General features: G+C 37.2%; 1 protein-coding gene across 7 annotated transcripts in view; it reads left to right on the forward strand.

Moving 5' to 3' along the window:
* Positions 1-19062, forward strand: part of BABAM2 (BRISC and BRCA1 A complex member 2) — a 452593-nt gene that overhangs the window by 131918 nt on the left and 301613 nt on the right. For all 7 annotated transcript variants that reach the window (XR_012095242.1, XR_005243113.2, XM_038006214.2 and 4 more), the window contains one exon: positions 6398-6592. Coding sequence is in view for 5 of the 7 variants with exons in the window: in XM_038006214.2 (XP_037862142.1) it covers positions 6398-6592 (195 nt within the window). In the remaining 2 variants the exon portion in view is untranslated. The remainder of the gene's footprint in view (positions 1-6397; positions 6593-19062) is intronic.

Consider the following 19062-nt stretch of genomic DNA (forward strand, 5'->3'; position numbering starts at 1 on the left):
CACACTGTTTTCCATAGTGGTTGTACTAGTTTACATTCCTATCAACAATGTCAAAGTGTTCCCTTTTCACCACATCCACGCCATCTGTTGGTTTTTGATTTTGGCCATTCTTGCAGGGTGAGGTGGTATTGTATTATGGTTTTGATTTGCATTTCCCTGATAATTAGTGATGTTAGCATTTTTCCAAATGCTTGTTGGCCATTTGTATATCTTCTTCTGAGAATTGTCCGTTCATGTCCTTAGTCCACTTTTTAAAAAATTTTACTTTAAGTTCTGGGATACATGTGCAGGACGTGCAGGTTTGTTACATAGGTATATATGAGCCAGGGTAGTTCGCTGCATCTATCAAACCATCATCTAGGTTTTAAGGCCTGCATGCATTATGTATTTGTCCTAATGCTCTCCCTTCCCTTACCCCCCAACCCCTGACAGGCCCTGGTGTGTGATGTTCCTCTCCCTGTGTCCATATGTTCTCATTGTTCAATTCCCACTTAATGAGCGTGAGCATGCTGTGTTTGATTTTCTGTTCCTGTTAGCTTTCTGAGAATGATAGCTTCCAGATTCATCCATGTCCCTGAAAAGGACATGAACTCATTCTTTTTTATGACTGCATAGTATTCCATGGTATATATGTGCCATATTTCTTTATCCAGTCTATCACTGATAGGCATTTGGATTGGTTCCAAGTCTTTGCTATTGTAAATAGTGCTGCAATAAACATAGGTGTGCATGTGTCTTACTTTTTAATAAGATTATTTGTTTTTTTCTTGCCGATATGTTTGAGTCCTTTGTAGATTCTGGATATTAGTTGTTTGTCAGATGTATAGATTGTGAAGATTTTCTCCCACTCTATGGGTTGTCTGTTTACTCTGCTGATAGTTTCTTTTGCTGTGCAGAAGCTTTTTAGTTTAATTAAGTCCCACCTGTTTATCTTTGTTTTTGTCTCATTTGCTTTTGGATTCTTGGTCATGAAGTCTTTGCCTAAGCCAGTGTCTAGAAGGGTTTTTCCTATGTTATCTTATAGAATCTTTATGGTTTCAGGTCTTGGATTTCAGTCTTTCATCCATCTTGAGTTGATTTTCATATAAGGTGAGAGCTGAGGATCCAGTTTCATTCTTCTACAGGTGGCTTGCCAATTATTTCAGCACCATTTGTTGAATAGGATGTCCTTTCCTCACTTTATGTTTTTGTTTGCTATGTTGAAGATCAAATGGCTGTAAGTATTTGGCTTTGTTTCTGAGTTCTCTATTCTGTTCCATTGGCCTATGTGCCTATTTTTATACCAGTAACATGCTGTTTTGGTGACTATGACCTTATAGTATAGTTTGAAGTTGGGTAATGTGATGCCTCCAAATTTGTTTTTTGCTTAGTAAGACTTTGCATTTAGATGAATGCAACACAAGAGTTTTGGCTAAGGAAGGCACAATAAACTGCTTCAACTGTGACCACTACACTTTAGCATGTTGCATTCGCTTTCTGAAAATGTTCCACGAGGCTCAGAATTTAAGAAATAGTAAATTCAAAGTTACTTGAAGCATATGTATTTAGGGCTAAATGATGCAAGATTTGTTTTCCAGAAGGTTATGGCACTGGCTAACTTTTTTAGTTGTTTAGAAAAGACAATTGGAGTCTGACCTTATAAAATGTAAAAATGACAAATGGAATTTCTTAAACTTTGAGATTGAAAAAGTTTGAAATGAAATATGTGAAGTGTGAAATAAAATATGTGAAGTATGCTATTATGTTTTCTTAAAAGTTATATTTCCATTATGAAAGTATGTTCATGTCTTATGTATACATACATCCATATACATGTATATACACTCAGAAAATTTGGAAAACACAGAAAAACAGGAAGAAGAAAAAAACTCTTTTAAATAGCTTCCAACTCTGGATTTCAGTTATTAACATTTCTGCCAATAAATTTTCCATGTATAGATGGTTTTTGCTATGGAAGGTTGGGAGAGGATGGGGATAGCCAAATTGTAATCATAATGTGTATGCAGATTTGTGTCTCTCCTCATTTAATATTTTAACAAAAGTATTTTCTGTGCTATTGCAGTTGTTTATGTGCTATTGTAATTGTTTATACAATTATATATAATACTATTACATACAATTATATATAATTGTATAAATTGTATAAATTGTTTATACAATTATATATAATACTATTATAAACATACTGTAATAGTATAGAAACAGTTGCAGATTATTTATTTGAATTACATTAACAGTTTTTAAAACAATTCTTATTATCAGGTGTCTAGATTGTTTGCAGTTTCACAATATTACAAATGACTCTATGTGTATTTCTATCTATAAAGTTCCCCCCCCCCCCTTATTTTTAGTTATTTGCAGATTAGCTGGATTCCCAGAAATAAGATTTCTAGGGGCATTGAGAATAAACATTTCTAAAACTCTCTCTCTCTCTCTGTCTCACACACACACAAACACACACACACACACACACACACACACACACACATGCATATAGTTAAACTACTTGTATGAGTTTACAATTCTATGGGTAAAAAGATCCATGAAATTATATCTTCACCAACATTGGCTGTTTGCTGAAAAAAAGAACTTGGCTAATTTAAGATATAAACATTGTTTCTCATAATTTTTGCCCTACTTTCTTCTCTTGTGGGAAATGCTGGGTGAGGGACAGGCCAAATCAGAGGGTCCTGTGGGAGCCAGAAACAATTTGTGGAGCTGAAGCACTATCAGGATAATAAGTTGAAAGGAAGACACTGATCTGAGGGAAGCATGTACCATGGAAGCAGTGTTTGGAGCTTCAGAGAGTGGGAGAGGCAGCACAGAGTGGCAGAGCCATGGGTCATGTGGAGGAACTTAGGAAGGGTCAGACATTGGTGTCATGTGCAGGCCCTGTGTGGGGAAAAGTATCTTCTGTACGGAGAGGATCTCATAATATAGTCTGGAGGGAGACTTAATATTGTTCTTTGCATTCTTTTATGCCACTTAAAAAATATTTGTTTTACTGTGTACGTATATTACTTTTCAATGAAAAGTTAGTTTATTAAAAAGGAGAAATGAGGAAAATTATACTTCTTTACTAATGGGCTTGCATATTTTTCATTATTGTCAGTCTCTTAATTTCCTTTTATTTTACCGATATGCTAGAGAGTTGGGCAAAATTTTGTAGTAAGATTTTTTAGATAATTTTCTTGTTATATTTCTAATGTATTCCTGTACCTTATCCTTTTATTAGTTGAACATTTTTATCATAAGATTAATTTAATTAAAGAATTTCCCCCCCCCGGAAAATTTTTTTCCCTCCCTTATTAAGCAGAGATGGTTCCAAATCTCATTTCTTCATTTGCTTAGTTTCCTCCTTTATCTCCCCAAAGACATGGACGGACTACATTGTTTCTTAATGTTTTCCATTCATTGGTATCCTCACGCATGTCTAAATTTGTGGCACTATGGCTGAAAAACTATGGGTTTTAATAAGTAGAACCGGAATTGAGGGTGAGCTAGGCTTTGAAACTACTATTGCTCACTGTCTTTCTGAATAAGGAAGCTCTGATAAGGAGGAACTCTGAGGATTGGTTGGACTTGTTCAAGACTGCAGGGCCATTGATATGGGAGCCCATAGGTAGGTGGTGGAATGTATTTACAATGTGGAAAGGTGAAGGGTCACATGAACTGGGAGCGCTCCTCCTGTCAGGTGGCCTGGACAGAGGAGCCAAAGTATTCAGAATTACCACTGTGCATGAGTTCGCTCATGACCACAGAGAGGCAAGTGCTAGTTCGTTGGCTCAAAACTGATATTTTAATTAACTGATTGGAGGAAGAGTAGGAAGATTTACATTCTACAGTCTCAATTACTGTTTACACTTGAATGTGAGCAGTTATTTAATCTCTCTAGTTAACTTGTCTTTAAAAAGAATTGGTGCGATACCTTCCCTAAACTGTTTCATAGGTGTTTTAGTGAGAATGAATGAAGTTTCTATTATAAAATAGTAGTGAATTTTCTTTTGCTTTTGTTTATTGTCTTTGACTATGTTTTATCACTTTCTCTGAATGCATTTTTCATTCCTCATTTTTGGAATCCTTTTTTTGTGTGCTCTTTTCTCTGTTAATATGTGATGTGCCCTGTGCCTACTCTTTGCAGCCATCCCCATTTTAGATTTCTTCCTTTAAGCATTACCAAAAAGAAGTAGAAGAACTTTGTGAATAGAGAGAGAGACACTTATTTTTCCCTTTTTCATAGACGCCTGCTAATTTATGCCTCCTCCTCTTTCCCTGAAGGACCTTTGGGCATTTTTCTCTATCTCATACTTGAGAGAATGGAAAGATCCAATGCCTTGTATTGCTAGATCTGTTTTTAAAATATGCCCTATTCTGAGGGAGTAACTAAAACTTTATATATCTTCTGTTTTCTCCCTTTCTAGGCAAAGTGGTTCAAACTGCAAATTACCTAACAAGTAAAAGTGGTCATATAGCAATACTAGAGGAATTTTTATCTTGTTTAGTATAGCTAAACCATCCTTGATGGGAGTGTTTTCCAGTGAGTTTGCCTTGAATGGCTAAGGAGATCAACAAAGAAATTATGTTTTAATGGAAGGAGACTGGTTAGTATGTCTTTAACACTTCGTTTGAGTCACTTGAAATGAATTCAAGTTGGTAAGGTATGTTGCCAACTTATATGTTTTCATAATTTTTTAAAACTGTTTGGATATAGGTCTGTAACTTGCCAAATAACTAAGGAGAAATGACAGAATTTAAGAAATATAAATCAAGACAACTAAAGCTTTTTGTTTTTGCTCTAGTAGGGAGCAAGGACTGATAAGGAATACTTGACCAAGAAATGAAATATTGTATTTTATTCTTGCTTATAAATGTTTAGCAGTGCTCTCTGAAGGAAATGCATAGCAAGCTATGTTAAGATCATTTTAAGTTCTATACAATGCTGTTATATCCTATTGATGCTTTGAATTTAGTCTTGAACAGCTCAGAAGGAGTCTGGCTATTGAGGTCAACAGATTTGCCAGGGAAAACTTTGTACTTTACTTATCAAATCACTTTCATATCAAGATACCCCTCTTATTCACTGTACGATACTGAAGCTCTTACCTTTTCCTCTGTTCATTGTCTTTATTTGAACATTCTAAGACCTGTTTTTCCTATAAATGAAAGAACACTTACTGATTTCCCCATTGTCATTTAGTTCCTATAAATCAACCCACTCAGTAGAGCAAAGTAATTCCTTTAAAAAATGCATTCCTTTACTTTTTATTTGTTTTCTTTTGATAGAAGCTATGCTTGGTTTGTCCTTAGGACAATATAAAGTAGTGTTCTCAAAGTGTGGTCTGCAGACCTCTGGGGTCCCTGAGACCATTTCAAGGGTCTGCAAAGTCAAAACTGTTTTCATAATCATATTAAGATATTATGACTTCTTTTTTACAGTGTTAATATTTGCATTTACATTGCAGAAGCAGTGGCGTGCAAAACTGATTACTTGGCATTAACCACAGCAGACATCAAGCTATACTCATAGTTATTTTATTCTCTGTTGTCACACATACTCAGTTAAAATAACAACAACAGTTCACTTAAGAATGTCTTTGATGAAGTAATAAAAAATATGAATTTTATAAAGTCATGACCCTTGAGTACACACGCTTTCAATATTCTGTGCGACAAAATGAGAGTACACATGGAAGACTACTGCATACCTAAGTATGTTGTCTCAAGGAAAATCATGAGTGTGATTGAGTTCCAAGCTGAACTAGCTGCTTTTTTCTTGGAACCATCCTTTTTTACTTGGAAGAGTGACTGATGGATGAACTGTGGTTATTCAGATTTGCGCATTTGGCAGACATTTTCCCATGTCTCTATTTTATGCCTATCTTTTTCAGGCCTAACCGTCACCATTGTGCTTATATTTCTGTGAGGCTCTAGTGTTTACAGAGCGTTTATTTATATCTGGTATTACAGATACAGATGGTCTGTGGATCTGAGTTGAATTACTTTAGCATATAATGCTGAATTTAGGTAGAGATCGAAAAAAATTAAAATTATAAAAGAATAAGAAACAAATTAAGTCTTCCAGGGCTAAAATTATGGTCTTCTAGGATATTTAGGTTTCTTGTTTTGTTACTACCCGGCTTTACACTTCACTGTTTCTGCCTATTCATGATGGAATTCCTCCTCAATTTTTCTGCAAGGATTTTTTTAGAAGGCAGGAGAAATTGCCAATATCAAAAGATTTCTCTAACTTCATCTCTGGGTATATGGCTAACTAGGAGTAGTCTGTTCCTCTTAGATTTCTATTACTCTTTTCCTCTACATTGATGTGTGAATGTGATGCTGGATTTGTATGAAATTTCAGTTTTAACTGGTCTTTTATCTGTTATGGCTTCTACAGAATCTTGCCTCCTGGAATCCTTCAAATCCTGAATGTCTCTTACTTGTGGTGAAGGAACTTGTGCAACAGTATCACCAATTCCAATGCAGCCGCCTCCGGGAGAGCTCCCGCCTCATGTTTGAATACCAGACATTACTGGAAGAGCCACAGTATGGAGAGAACATGGAAATTTATGCTGGGAAAAAAAACAACTGGGTAAGAATTTTTGAGAATGGGAGAAAAGATGACTTCATCTATAATAAAATAATCAATTCAGATGTTCATTTGAAAATCCTAGTCATTTCTTTAAATAACCATGGTCTAGGTAGCCTATATGTTTCTCATAATTTAGAGTTTAAAGAGAGCTTAATGTTTGTCTAGTTCATTGTGTTTCTTAAAGATATTACCTGGGAAGTTTGTAAGATTCAGAGTCTCATCCCCAGCCCCAGATATTCAGCAGTCAGTGGTGGAGCCTGAGGGCCTGCACGTGCTACCAGTCTCCATGTCATTCTGATGTATGTGGCTTGCAGGTCACATTTTGAGACACTAACAAGTTTCCCCCTCCTTTGAATGGAAGACTTCTCCAAAATCCCAGTCAGATAAGAGAGGTCAGTAACTCTGGAATCTGCTAGCTTACATGGTGCCTTTTATATTTTCTTTTTGTAACTTAAACGATTATATGATCCTTTAAAAATTCAAGTCAGACCTTATTGCTCCTCTTCCCAGAACCTTATGTACTTCTCTTTTTTCTCTCATAGTAAAAGCCAAGTCCTTCCAGTGGTATAAAAAACTCTATATGGAGAAATGCAAATCAAAATCACAATGAGATACCATCTCATGCCAGTTAGAATGGCGATCATTAAAAAGTCAGGAAACAACAGATACTGAAGAGGATGTGGAGAAATAGGAATGCTTTTACTCTGTTGATGGGAGTGTAAATTAGTTCAACCATTGTGGAAGACAACGTGGTGATTCCTCAAGGATCTAGAACCAGAAATACCTTTTGACCCAGCAATTCCATTACTGGGTATATATCCAAAGGATTATAAATCATTCTGCTATAAACACACATGCACACATATGTGTATTGCAGCACTATTCACAATAGCAAAGACTTGGAACCAACCCAAATGCCCATCAGTGATAGACTGGATAAAGAAAATGTGGCACATATACACCATGAAATACCATGCAGCCATAAAAAGGATGAGTTCATGTCCCTTGCAGGGACATGGATGAAGCTGGAAACCATGATTCTCTGCAAACTAACACAGGAACAGAAAACCATACATGGCATGCTCTCACTGATAAGTGGGAGTTGAACAATGAGAACACATGGACACAGGGAGAGGAACATCACACACCGGTGCCTGTTGGTGGGAGGAGGCTATGGGAGGGATAGCATTAGGAGACATACCTGATATAGATGATGGGTTGATGGGTGCAGCAAACCACCGTGGCATGTGTATACCTATGTAACAAACCTGCGCATTCTTCACATGTATCCCAGAACTTAAATTATATATATATGTAATTTATATTTATATATGTTGTATACATATAAATTATATATAATATACAAATTATATATATAAAAAACAGACCAAAAAAAAAGAAAAAAACAAAACTATATGATTCCCATCACTACCATCTTCCATCCGTCATTAATTTTGTCTGTTCATCTCCGACCTTTCTCTTTCAAATTCAACTCCAGCCACACTAGCACCCTGCTGTGCAGCAAGCACACCAGATATTCTCTTGCCCAAGGGTCTTTGCATAGGCTCTCTGTTGTCAGGGATGTTTTCCCCAGATATGCACATGGCTAATACTCTTCTTCCTTCAAACTTCTACTAATGTTATGTTTTCAATGATGCCCTGTTAACACCCCCAGCAGCCGTTTTGAGGTATAATTTACATATCGTAAATTTACCTGTTTTAAGTGTACAGTTAAATGATTTTTAATAAGTTGGCTGATTTGAGCAACTACCACCATTATCCAGTTTTAGAATGGTTCCATCACCCCAGTGAGATCCCTCATGTCCCTTGCAGTTAATCTTGTTCCCACCTCCAGCCCTAGTCAGTCACTAAACTACTTTCTGTTTCTATAAATTTTCTTTTCTGAACATTTCTTATGATGGAATCATACAGTATGTGGTTTTTGTGACTGAATTCTTTCACTTAGCATGTGTTTGAGGTTCATCCATGTTGTAGCATATATCAGTACTTCATTTCTTTTTGTGGCTGAATAATACTCCATTGAATAGACATACCACGTTTTGTTTATTCATTTACCAATTAATGGACACCTGGGTTGTTTCCACTTTTTGACTTTTATGAATAATACTGCTGTAAGCATTCATGTGTAAGTATTGGTAATACCCCTTTTAAACATTGTGACTTGCACCCGTACCCTCTCCTCTATTTTTTACTTTGCTCCATGTGGCTTTTTTGCATTTCCTTTTGGCATGCCATATAATTAATGTATTAGTTATATATTGCTATGTAAAATAATCATTCCAAAACTTAGTGGCTTCAAACAATAACATTTATTATCATAGTTTTTGGCAGCAATCTGGGTAGGCCCTTTGCCTCAGGATTTCTCACAGGCTATGCTTGAAGTGTTGGCTAGGGCTGTAGTCATCTCAAGGCTCGACTGGAGATGGAGTCATTATAAATGCATGCGTGTGGTAGTTGGCATAGTTCAGTTCCTCATGGGTCGTCGAACTGAGGGCCTGAGTTCAGTGCTGGCTGTTGTCTGGAGGCCGCCTTCAACTGCTTGCCTCTCTGCAGGGCAGTGCACAAGATTCAGAGCAAGCAAGTAGGGGAGAGCAAGAGGGAGTGTGTGAGCAAGATAGAAGTCACAATCTTTTATAACCTAATCTTGAAAGTGACAGCCCATCACTTTTGCTGTATTCTATTTGTTAGGTCCAATACCCCACCCTCCCAACACACCTACATACCCCACACACATACCTACACACACACACACACACACACACACACACACAATTACATAGGAGTATGACTACCAGAGACCACTGGGAGCCACTTAGAGGGAGCCTACCATACTTATTGATTATGTTTATTGTGTGTCTGTCCTCACTGGAATATAAAATCTCATGAGGGCAGGGATCGTTGTTCACTAGCAAATCACAAACACCTGGAACAGGGTCTTCCACTTCATTGGTATTCCATAAACGTTTTTGAATGAATGAATGAATAAACTCATTAAGCACAGAATAACTTTAGGTGCTCTTCTGTGCTAATTCTTTTAGGTTTCACTGTCTTTCTTAGGCTAAATAACACTCCCACTTTTATTCTTCAGCTTTTTCTTTTACTTTTTTGGAGACAGAGTCTCACTCTGTGGCCCAGGCTGGAAGTGCAGTGGCGCAATCTCGGCTCATTGCAACCTCCGCCTCCTGGGTTCAACAATTCTCCTGTCTCAGCCTCCTGAGTAGCTGGGACTACAAGCGCATGCCACCACACCCGGCTAATTTTTGTAGTTTTAGTAGAGACGGAGTTTCACTGTGTTGGTCAGGCTGGTCTTGAATTCCTGACCTCAGGTGATCCACCCGCCTTGGCTTCCCAAAGTGCTGGGATTATAGACGTGAGCCACGGTGCCCGGCCTCTTCGACTTTTTCTTAAAGGTTTTGATTTTAAGGTTTTACACGTGATTAATGCCTTCAAATCAGCATGACTAAAATTTTTGTTATTACAAATCATGTTGTTTGTTCAGTTCAAGGTTTTTTTCCTTTTGTAAAGTCTTGAATTTATATTTCAGTAAAAGACACATAACACTACATTTGCCATCTTTACTATTTTTAAGTGTACAGTTCAGTAGTGTTAAATATATTCACATTGCTGTGCAACAGATCTCTAAAACTTTTTCATCTTGCAAATGAACCCATTAAACACTAATTCCTCCTCCCCCCCAGCACTTGGCAGTCACTTTACTATTTTCTGTTTCTATGGTTTTGACTCCTTTAGATACTTCATATGGGTAGAATCGTGTATTTGATTTTTGTGACTGCTTATTTCACTTAGCATAATGTCTGAGGTTCATCAGTGTTGTAGCATGTGATAGGATTTCCTTCCTTTTTAAGGCTGTGTAGTATTCAATTGAGTGTATTTACCATATTTTACTTATCCATTCATCCATCAGTGAACATTTGGGTTGCTTCTACCTCTTGGCTATTGTGAATAATGCTACATTGAACATAGGTGTGCAACTATCTCTTTGAGATTCTGCTTTGAGTTCTTTGGGATATATACCTACAAGTAGGATTGCTAGGTTTTATACAATCCCATTTTTAATTGTTTGAGGAATTTCCATACTGTTTCTTTAACAGCTGCACTATTTTACATTCCTACCAGCAGTGCCTGGTTCAAGATGCAAACTATTGATTATTTTGAAACATTAATATGTTTATATGGCTAATAAGGAAAACTTTGTTGAACTTAGTTTATCCTCTATCCCCAGTATTTTCCTATTAAATAATTGACTCAATTGTCCTTACATAAATGGATGTTAGGTTAATTTGGCATGCCTTCTTGGTGAACATGTGTTGTCTTTAGTGCTGACAGGCTCATCTGAAAGCAGGAATCACTGTCAAACTAACCGGTCTTTAGTTTTTAGGATTTGCCTTTGTGTCTCATTCCCCCTTTTTAATATTAATGTGAATTTGAATATAATCCAGTTGTATGGCACCGTTTGTTACCTAATAATTTTCAAAATGTTATTCAGTGACTCAGCTAATACTCGAGGTGTAGTTCATCTAGGTGTAGAAGTTTGAATTCATTTCAGCAGATAGTTTGTTTTTATAGTATTTTTAAACTTTCTGTTTAATGTTACCGATACTCCTTTCTTTACTTACAAAACCTACTACTGCTACACTTATCTCAGTTTATTTTGATTTGATATTAAGTAGTTTGTAAACATTAGGGCAATGGTTATGGATTCAGGTGAAGTAAAGAAACTGAGAATCCTATAACAAGGCAAAGTAGACCGAGGTTAAGCTTATGGCAGACCAGGCCTAGGAAAGGCCTAGTAGAAATGGTGGCTGAGACTATAGAAGTAAAATTATGAGTTGGAATTGGGGAGTAGGTCAAGAAACAGGGTATAAAAGTGAGTCTTGAGGGAGGAACAAATTAGAGCTTGGCATGAGGGTTCAGGAGTATTAAAGGACAGCCCTCTAATGGAGGAAAAATCTAGACCAAGAGTCTGGAGATAAACACTGGACCCTGGCAGAAAGAAAGGAGCTTGATTTTGCGCCAAGATTTTTTTGAATCAGGGACTGTATTAGTTTCCTATTGCTGCTGTAAAAATTACCACAAACTTGGTGGCTTAAGAAAACACAGATTTATTATGTCATAGTTCTGGAGGGCAGAAGTCTGAAATGGGTCTCCCTGGGCTAAAATCAAGGTGTTGGCAAGGCTGCATGCCTTCTGGAAGCTCTAAAGGAAACCATTTCAGGGTACTGAAGAAAGTTGCAGATATGCTCTCTGGGACATTATCTTTGAGAAATTTTGGAGAAGCAGAAATATCCTAGAAGACTGTTGTAAGTGATGACATCCTGGAGATTTTTAAAGAAATTAAGCTCAGATCTTTAAGTAGATGATTTACAAACATTAAAATAAAAATGCCGTAGTCAATTGGAAAATAGTTGGGTAACTGGGAAACTGTCATGACAAACTTAGTTTGCTTCTTTAAGGAAGGGTAATATCATAAACTTAGATGATCTCATTTTCAGTGAAGCACTTGGTCATTCTCTCTTAGGATTCCACTGACGTATGCTCCTTTCTTAGTTGTTGGGATCTGCGGAATCGTTCCACCTAAAAGTTTGGGTGTAACTCTTATCAGCCTCAGGTATTTTGTGGAATGTCGCAGGGCTTTTTCTTTGACCTTTTCTTGTTAAGGATTTTGTTAGGGACTTGAATGAAATCATACAAAGTATGGGTTTCTTTTTTCTGCTAGCATAGAGCTTAAAAAGATAGCTATTGTGAAAGATTACAGAATCAATATTAAAAATTATTTTTGTGTGCTGGAATGCTGCACCAAACTAACAAGATGCACTTTAGTAGGGCTAAGCCAGTGTGGGACTAATAGCATTTATGAAAAGTCTACTATGCTAGGTTTTGGGTTAAAACAAAATAAAATAGATCAGATACGGCTTTGGCTCCTGAGACTGTTAAAATCCAATTTAGAAGGTTTAATCTGTATCTGTAAAAAAGGAATTTGAACAATACTAGATAGATTACATCTCAAATGGAATATACAGGCTGTGTGAGCAGTCAGCAGAAGAGACAATCACTGAGGAAGGGAGTGACCAAGGAAAGCCTTTACTGGTCAACTGCTGACCTAGACCCTGAAGGAAGGTGGACATAAATGGCTCTCTCAAGAGAGATGGTCAGTGGGTTGTATGATTGGGGGAAACTTAGGGACATGACATATATGGGCAACAAGAATTGTAAGCATATATTCAAATGGCTTACTGATCAGTAAAACACATCTATTATGTGTTAGTGGCATTTTGCAACACGAGGACATTTTTATATGAAATAAATGGATATTTATTATATTAAAACATGATAATAGTATATTCTCTAAATGAAACATAAGAATCAGTGGGTTCTTCCTGATCTGAATGGAAATTCAAGTATTTTAGTTTTTTTCAGGTCCAAGTAGTCCATCGCATAAATGCTTGCTATGAAGAATGTAAGACTGGGAATGATTATTTAATCCCTTTGCATTACACAGTTCTGTATCTGTTAGAAAGGATGGTCTTTACTGTTGTCATCGCTGAATTTTTCTTTCTGCCACATATATTTATATTCTTAAAAACATTTCTGCTCTAAAAGTATAAGGCTTTGAAAAACCTGATACGCTTCTTCCTTTTACTATCGGCTGGCACGAGGAAAATGTTACCATGTAGAAGAGGAAAAGGGCTCTGATTTACTATCAGTCTTCTGACAAGCCTGAGAATTTGAAATACGCTATTCTCCCCACCCTATGCAGACACTCTTCCCCCTGCCTCCGAACCTCCATTTAGAGAGTTTTAGCAAGCACACATTTGAAAGTAAACGTTAACAAAAAATGCCCATTCTTTATTGTCTAATTCTTTACCTTTTATTTTTATCAAATCGTTTCTCCTTATTGCTTTGCTCATCTCTTTTAATGATTTTTAGACATTGTAGTCCTTGTCTATGCTGGTTTTATAATGTTTAAGAAATACTAATAATAATTATAAAACTATAATGTTTAGGAAACCCCTGTTTTTCTAAACAGGTGAAAATAGATGCATATTGGGATGCAAGCTTAATGTTAAGAATGAAGAACACATTTCCGCCTGCATGCTCAGAGTCGTTTTTTAAAAGTGTATTTCATCATGTTTCTCAAAGATCAGATGGTTGTAGATGTGTGGTATTATTTCTGAGGCCTCTGTTCTGTTCCATGGTCTATATCTCTGTTTTGGTACCAGTACCATGCTGTTTTGGTTACTGTAGCCTTGTAGTACAGTTTGAAATCAGGTAGCATGATGCCTCCAACTTTGTTCTTTTGGTTTAGGATTGTCTTGGCAATGCGGGCTCTTTTTTTGGTTCCATATGAACTTTAAAGTAGTTTTTTCCAATTCTGTGAAGAAAGTCATTGGTAGTTTAATGGGGATGACATTGAATCTATAAATTACCTTGGGCAGTATGGCCATTTTCATGATATTGATTCCTATCCATGAGCATGGCATATTCTTCCATTTGTTTGTGTCCTCTTTTATTTCACTGAGCAGTGGTTTGTAATTCTCCTTGAGAGGTCCTTCACATCCCTTGTAAATTGGATTCCTAGGTATTTTATTCTCTTTGAAGCAATTGTGAATGGGAGTTCATTCATGATTTGGCTGTCTGTTTGTCTGTTATTGGTGTATAAGATTGCTTGTGATTTTTGCACATTGATTTTGTATCCTGAGACTTTGTTGAAGTTGCTTATCAGCTTAAGGAGATTTGGGGCTGAGACAATGGGGTTTTCTAAATACACAATCATGTCATCTGCAAACAGGGACAGTTTGACTTCCTCTTTTCCTAATTGAATACCCTTTATTTCTTTCTCCTGCCTGATTGCCCTGGCCAGCACTTCCAACACTATGTTGAATAGCAGTGGTGAGAAAGGGCATCCCTGTCTTGCGCCAGTTTTCAAAGGGAATGCTTCCAGTTTTTGCCCATTCAGTATGATATTGGCTGTGGGTTTGTCATAAATAGCTCTTATTATTTTGAGATATGTTCCATCAATACCGAATTTATTGAGAGTTTTTAGCATGAAGGGCTGTTGAATTTTGTCAAAGACCTTTTCTGCATCTGTTGAGATAATGGTGTGGTTTTTGTCTTTGGTTCTGTTTATATGCTGGTTTACGTTTATTAATTTGCATATGTTGAACCAGCCTTGCATCCCAGGGAGGAAGTCCACTTGATCATGGTGGATAAGCTTTTTGATGTGCTGCTGGATTTGGTTTGCCAGTATTGAGGATTTTTGCATCGATGTTCGTCAGGGTTATTGGTCTAAAATTCTCTTTTTTTGTTGTGTCTGTGCCAGGCTTTGGTATCAGGATGATGTTGGCCTCATAAAATGAGTTAAGGAGGATTCCCTCTTTTTCTGTTGATTGGAATAGTTTCAGAAGGAATGGTACCAGCTCCTCCTTGTACCTCTGTAGAATTTGGCTATGAATTCGTCTGGTCCTGGACTTGTTTTGGTTTGTAGGCTATTAATTATTGCTTCAATTTCAGAGTCTGTTATTGGTCTATTCAGGGATTCAGCTTCTTCCTGGTTTAGTCTTGGGAGAGTGTATGTGTCCAGGAATTTATCCATTTCTTCTAGGTTTTCTAGTTTATTTGCATAGAGGTGTTTCTAGTATTCTCTGATGGTAGTTTGTATTTCTGTGGGATCGGTGGTGATATCCCCTTTATCATTTTTTATTGTGTCTATTTGATTCTTCTCTCTTTTATTCTTTATTAGTCTTGCTAGTGGTCTGTCAATTTTGTTGATCTTTTCAAAAAACCAGCTCCTGGATTCATTGATTTTTTGAAGGGTTTTTTTGTGTCTCTATCTCCTTCAGTTCTGCTCTGATCTTAGTTGTTTCTTGCCTTCTGCTAGCTTTTGAATGTGTTTGCTCTTGCTTCTCTAGTTCTTTTAATTGTGATGTTAGGGTTTCAGTTTTAGATCTTTCGTGCTTTCTCTTGTGGGCATTTGGTGTTATAAATTTCCCTCTATACACTGTTTTAAATGTGTCCCAGAGATTCTGGTATGTTGTATCTTTGTTTTCATTGGTTTCAAAGAACGTCTTTATTTCTGCCTTCATTTCGTTATGTACCCAGTAGTCATTCAGGAGCAGGTTGCTCAGTTTCCATGTAGTTGAGCAGTTTTGAGTGAGTTTCTTAATCCTGAGTTCTAGTTTGATTGCTCTGTGGTCTAAGAGACAGTTTGTTATAATTTCTGTTCTTTTACGTTTGCTGAGGAGTACTTTACTTCCAACTATGTGGTCAATTTTGGAATAAGTGTGATGTGGTGCTGAGAAGAATGTGTACTCTGTTGATTTGGGGTGGAGAGTTCTGTAGATGTCTATTAGGTCCGCTTGGTGCAGAGATGAGTTCAATTCCTGGATATCCTTGTTAACTTTCTGTCTCGTTGATCTGTCTACTGTTGACAGCGGGATGTTAAAGTCTCCCATTATTATTGTATGGGAGTCTAAGTCTCTTTGTAAGTCTCTAAGGACTTGCTTTATGAATCTCGGTGGTCCTGTATTGGGTGTATATATATTTAGGATAGTTAGCTCTTCTTGTTGAATTGATCCCTTTACCATTATGTAATGGCCTTGTTTCTTTTGATCTTTGTTGGTTTAAAGTCTGTTTTGTCAGAGACTTGGATTGCAACCCCTGCCTTTTTTTGTTTTCCGTTTGCTTGGTAGATCTTTCTCCATCCCTTTATTTTGAGCCTATGTGTGTCTCTGCACGTGAGATGAGTCTCCTGAACACAGCACACTGATGGGTCTTGACTCTTTTTCCAATTTGCCAGTCTGTGTCTTTTAATTGGGGCATTTAGCCCATTTACAGTTAAGGTTAATATTGTTATGTGTGAATTTGATCCTGTCATTATGATGTTAGCTGGTTATTTTGCTCGTTAGTTGATGCAGTTTCTTCCTAGCATTGGTGGTCTTTACATTTTGGCATATTTTTGCAGTGGCTGGTATTGTTGTTCCTTTCCATGTTTAGGACTTCCTTCAGGAGGGCTTGTAGGGCAGGCCTGGAGGTGACAAAATCTCTCAGCATTTGCTTGTGTGTAGAGGATTTTATTTCTCCTTCACTTATGAAACTTAGTTTGGCTGGATATGAAATTCTGGGTGGAAAATTCTTTTATTTAAGAATGTTGAATATTGGCCCCCACTCTCTTCTGGCTTGTAGAGTTTCTGCCAAGAGATCTGCTGTTAGTCTGATGGGCTTCCCTTTGTGTGTAACCTGACCTTTCTCTCTGGCTGAGCTTAATATTTTTTCCTTCATTTCAAGTTTGGTGTATCTGACATTTATGTGTCTTGGAGTTGCTTTTCTCGAGGAATATCTTTGTGGCGTTCTCTGTATTTCCTGAATTTGAATGTTGGTCTGCCTTGCTAGGTTGGGAAAGTTCTCCTGGATAATATCCTGCAGAGTGTTTGTCAACTTGATTCCATTCTCCCCGTCACTTTCAGGTACACCAATCAGATGTAGATTTGGTCTTTTCACATCGTCCCATATTTCTTGGAGTCTTTGTTCCTTTCTTTTTACTCTTTTTTCTCTAAAATTCTCACTTCATTTCATTCATTTGATCTTCAGTCACTGATACCCTTTCTTCCAGTTGATCGAATCGGTTACTGAAGCATGTGCATTCATCACATAGTTTTTGTGCCATGGTTTTCAGCTCCATCAGGTCATTTAAGGACTTTTCTACATTGGTTATTCTAGTTAGCCATTCGTCTCATCTTTTTTCCAAGGTTTTTAGCTTCTTTGGAATAGGTTCGAACTTCCTCCTTTAGCTCGGAGACGTTTGATTGTCTGAAGCCTTCTTTTCTTAACTCATCAAAGTCATTCTCCATCCAGCTTTGTTCCCTTGCTGGCGTGGAGCTGCGTTCCTTTGGAGGGGGAGAGGTGCTCAGATTGAAAGGATTCTCTATTTAATAAATGGTGCTGGGAAGACTGGCTAGCCATATGTAGAAAGCTGACACTGGATCCCTTGCTTACACCTTATACAAAAATTAATTCAAGATCAATTAGAGACTTAAATGTTAGACCTATAACCATAAAAAACCCTAGAAGAAAACCTAGGCAATACCATTCGGGACATTGGCATGGGCAAGGACTTAATGTTTAAAACAGCAAAAGCAATGGCAACAAAAGCCAAAATTGACAAATGGGATCTAATTAAACTAAAGAGCTTCTGCACAACAAAAGAAACTACCATCAGAGTGAACAGGCAACCTACAGAATGGGAGACAATTTTTGCAATCTACTCATCTGACAAAGGGCTAATATCCAGAACCTACAAAGAACTCAAACAAATTTACAAGAAAAAAACAAACAACCCCATCAATAAGTGGGCAAAGGATATGAACACACACTTCTCAAAAGAAGACAATTATGCAGCCAACAGACACATGAAAAAATGCTCATCATCACTCGCCATCAGAGAAATGCAAATCAAAACCACAATGAGATACCATCTCACACCAGTTAGAATGGTGATCATTAAAAAGTCAACAGACAACAGGTGCTGGAGAGGATGTGGAGAAATAGCAACACTTTTACACTGTTGGTGGGACTGTAAACTAGTTCAAGCATTGTGGAAGACAGTGTGGTGATTCCTCAAGGATCTAGAACTAGAAATGCCTTTTGACCCAGCCATCCCATTACTGGGTATATACCCAAAGGATTATAAATCATGCTTCTATAAACACACATGCACACGTATGTTTATTGCGGCACTATTCACAATAGCAAAGACTTGGAACCAACCCAAATGTCCATTAATGACAGACTGGATTAAGAAAATGTGGCACATGTACACCATGGAATACTATGCAGCTACAAAAAAGGATGAGTTTGTTTCTTTTGTGGGGACATGGATGCAGCTGGAAACCATCATTCTCAGCAAACTATCACAAGAACAGAAAACCAAACACCGCATGTTCTCACTCATAGGTGGGAATTGAACGATGAGAACACTTGGACACAGGAAGGGGAACATCACACACCGGGGCCTGTTGTGGGGTAGGGGTAGTGGGGAGGGATAGCATTAGGAGATACACCTAATGTAAATGACGAGTTAATGGGTGCAGCACACCAACATGGCACCTGTATACATATGTAATAAACCTGCACGTTGTGCACATGTACCCTAGAACTTAAAGTATAATAAAAAAAGAAAAAAAGTAGAAGAAATAAAAAAAGAATAGGTTAAAATTTAAGAACTGTGTATTTATTTTATATTTTGTAAACATTTTCATTTTGAAATAATTATAGATTTATAGGAAGTTGCAGAGTGGAGATCCTGAATATCCTTCACTCAGTTTTCCCCAGTGGTTGCATTTTCTGTAACTATAATAAAATACAGAAACCAGGAAATTGACATTGGTACAATGTATGCATATAGTTCCGTGCCATTTCATCACACATGTAAT

This window comes from Chlorocebus sabaeus, chromosome 14 (genome assembly GCF_047675955.1).
Source record: "Chlorocebus sabaeus isolate Y175 chromosome 14, mChlSab1.0.hap1, whole genome shotgun sequence".
Lineage (NCBI taxonomy): Eukaryota > Metazoa > Chordata > Mammalia > Primates > Cercopithecidae > Chlorocebus > Chlorocebus sabaeus.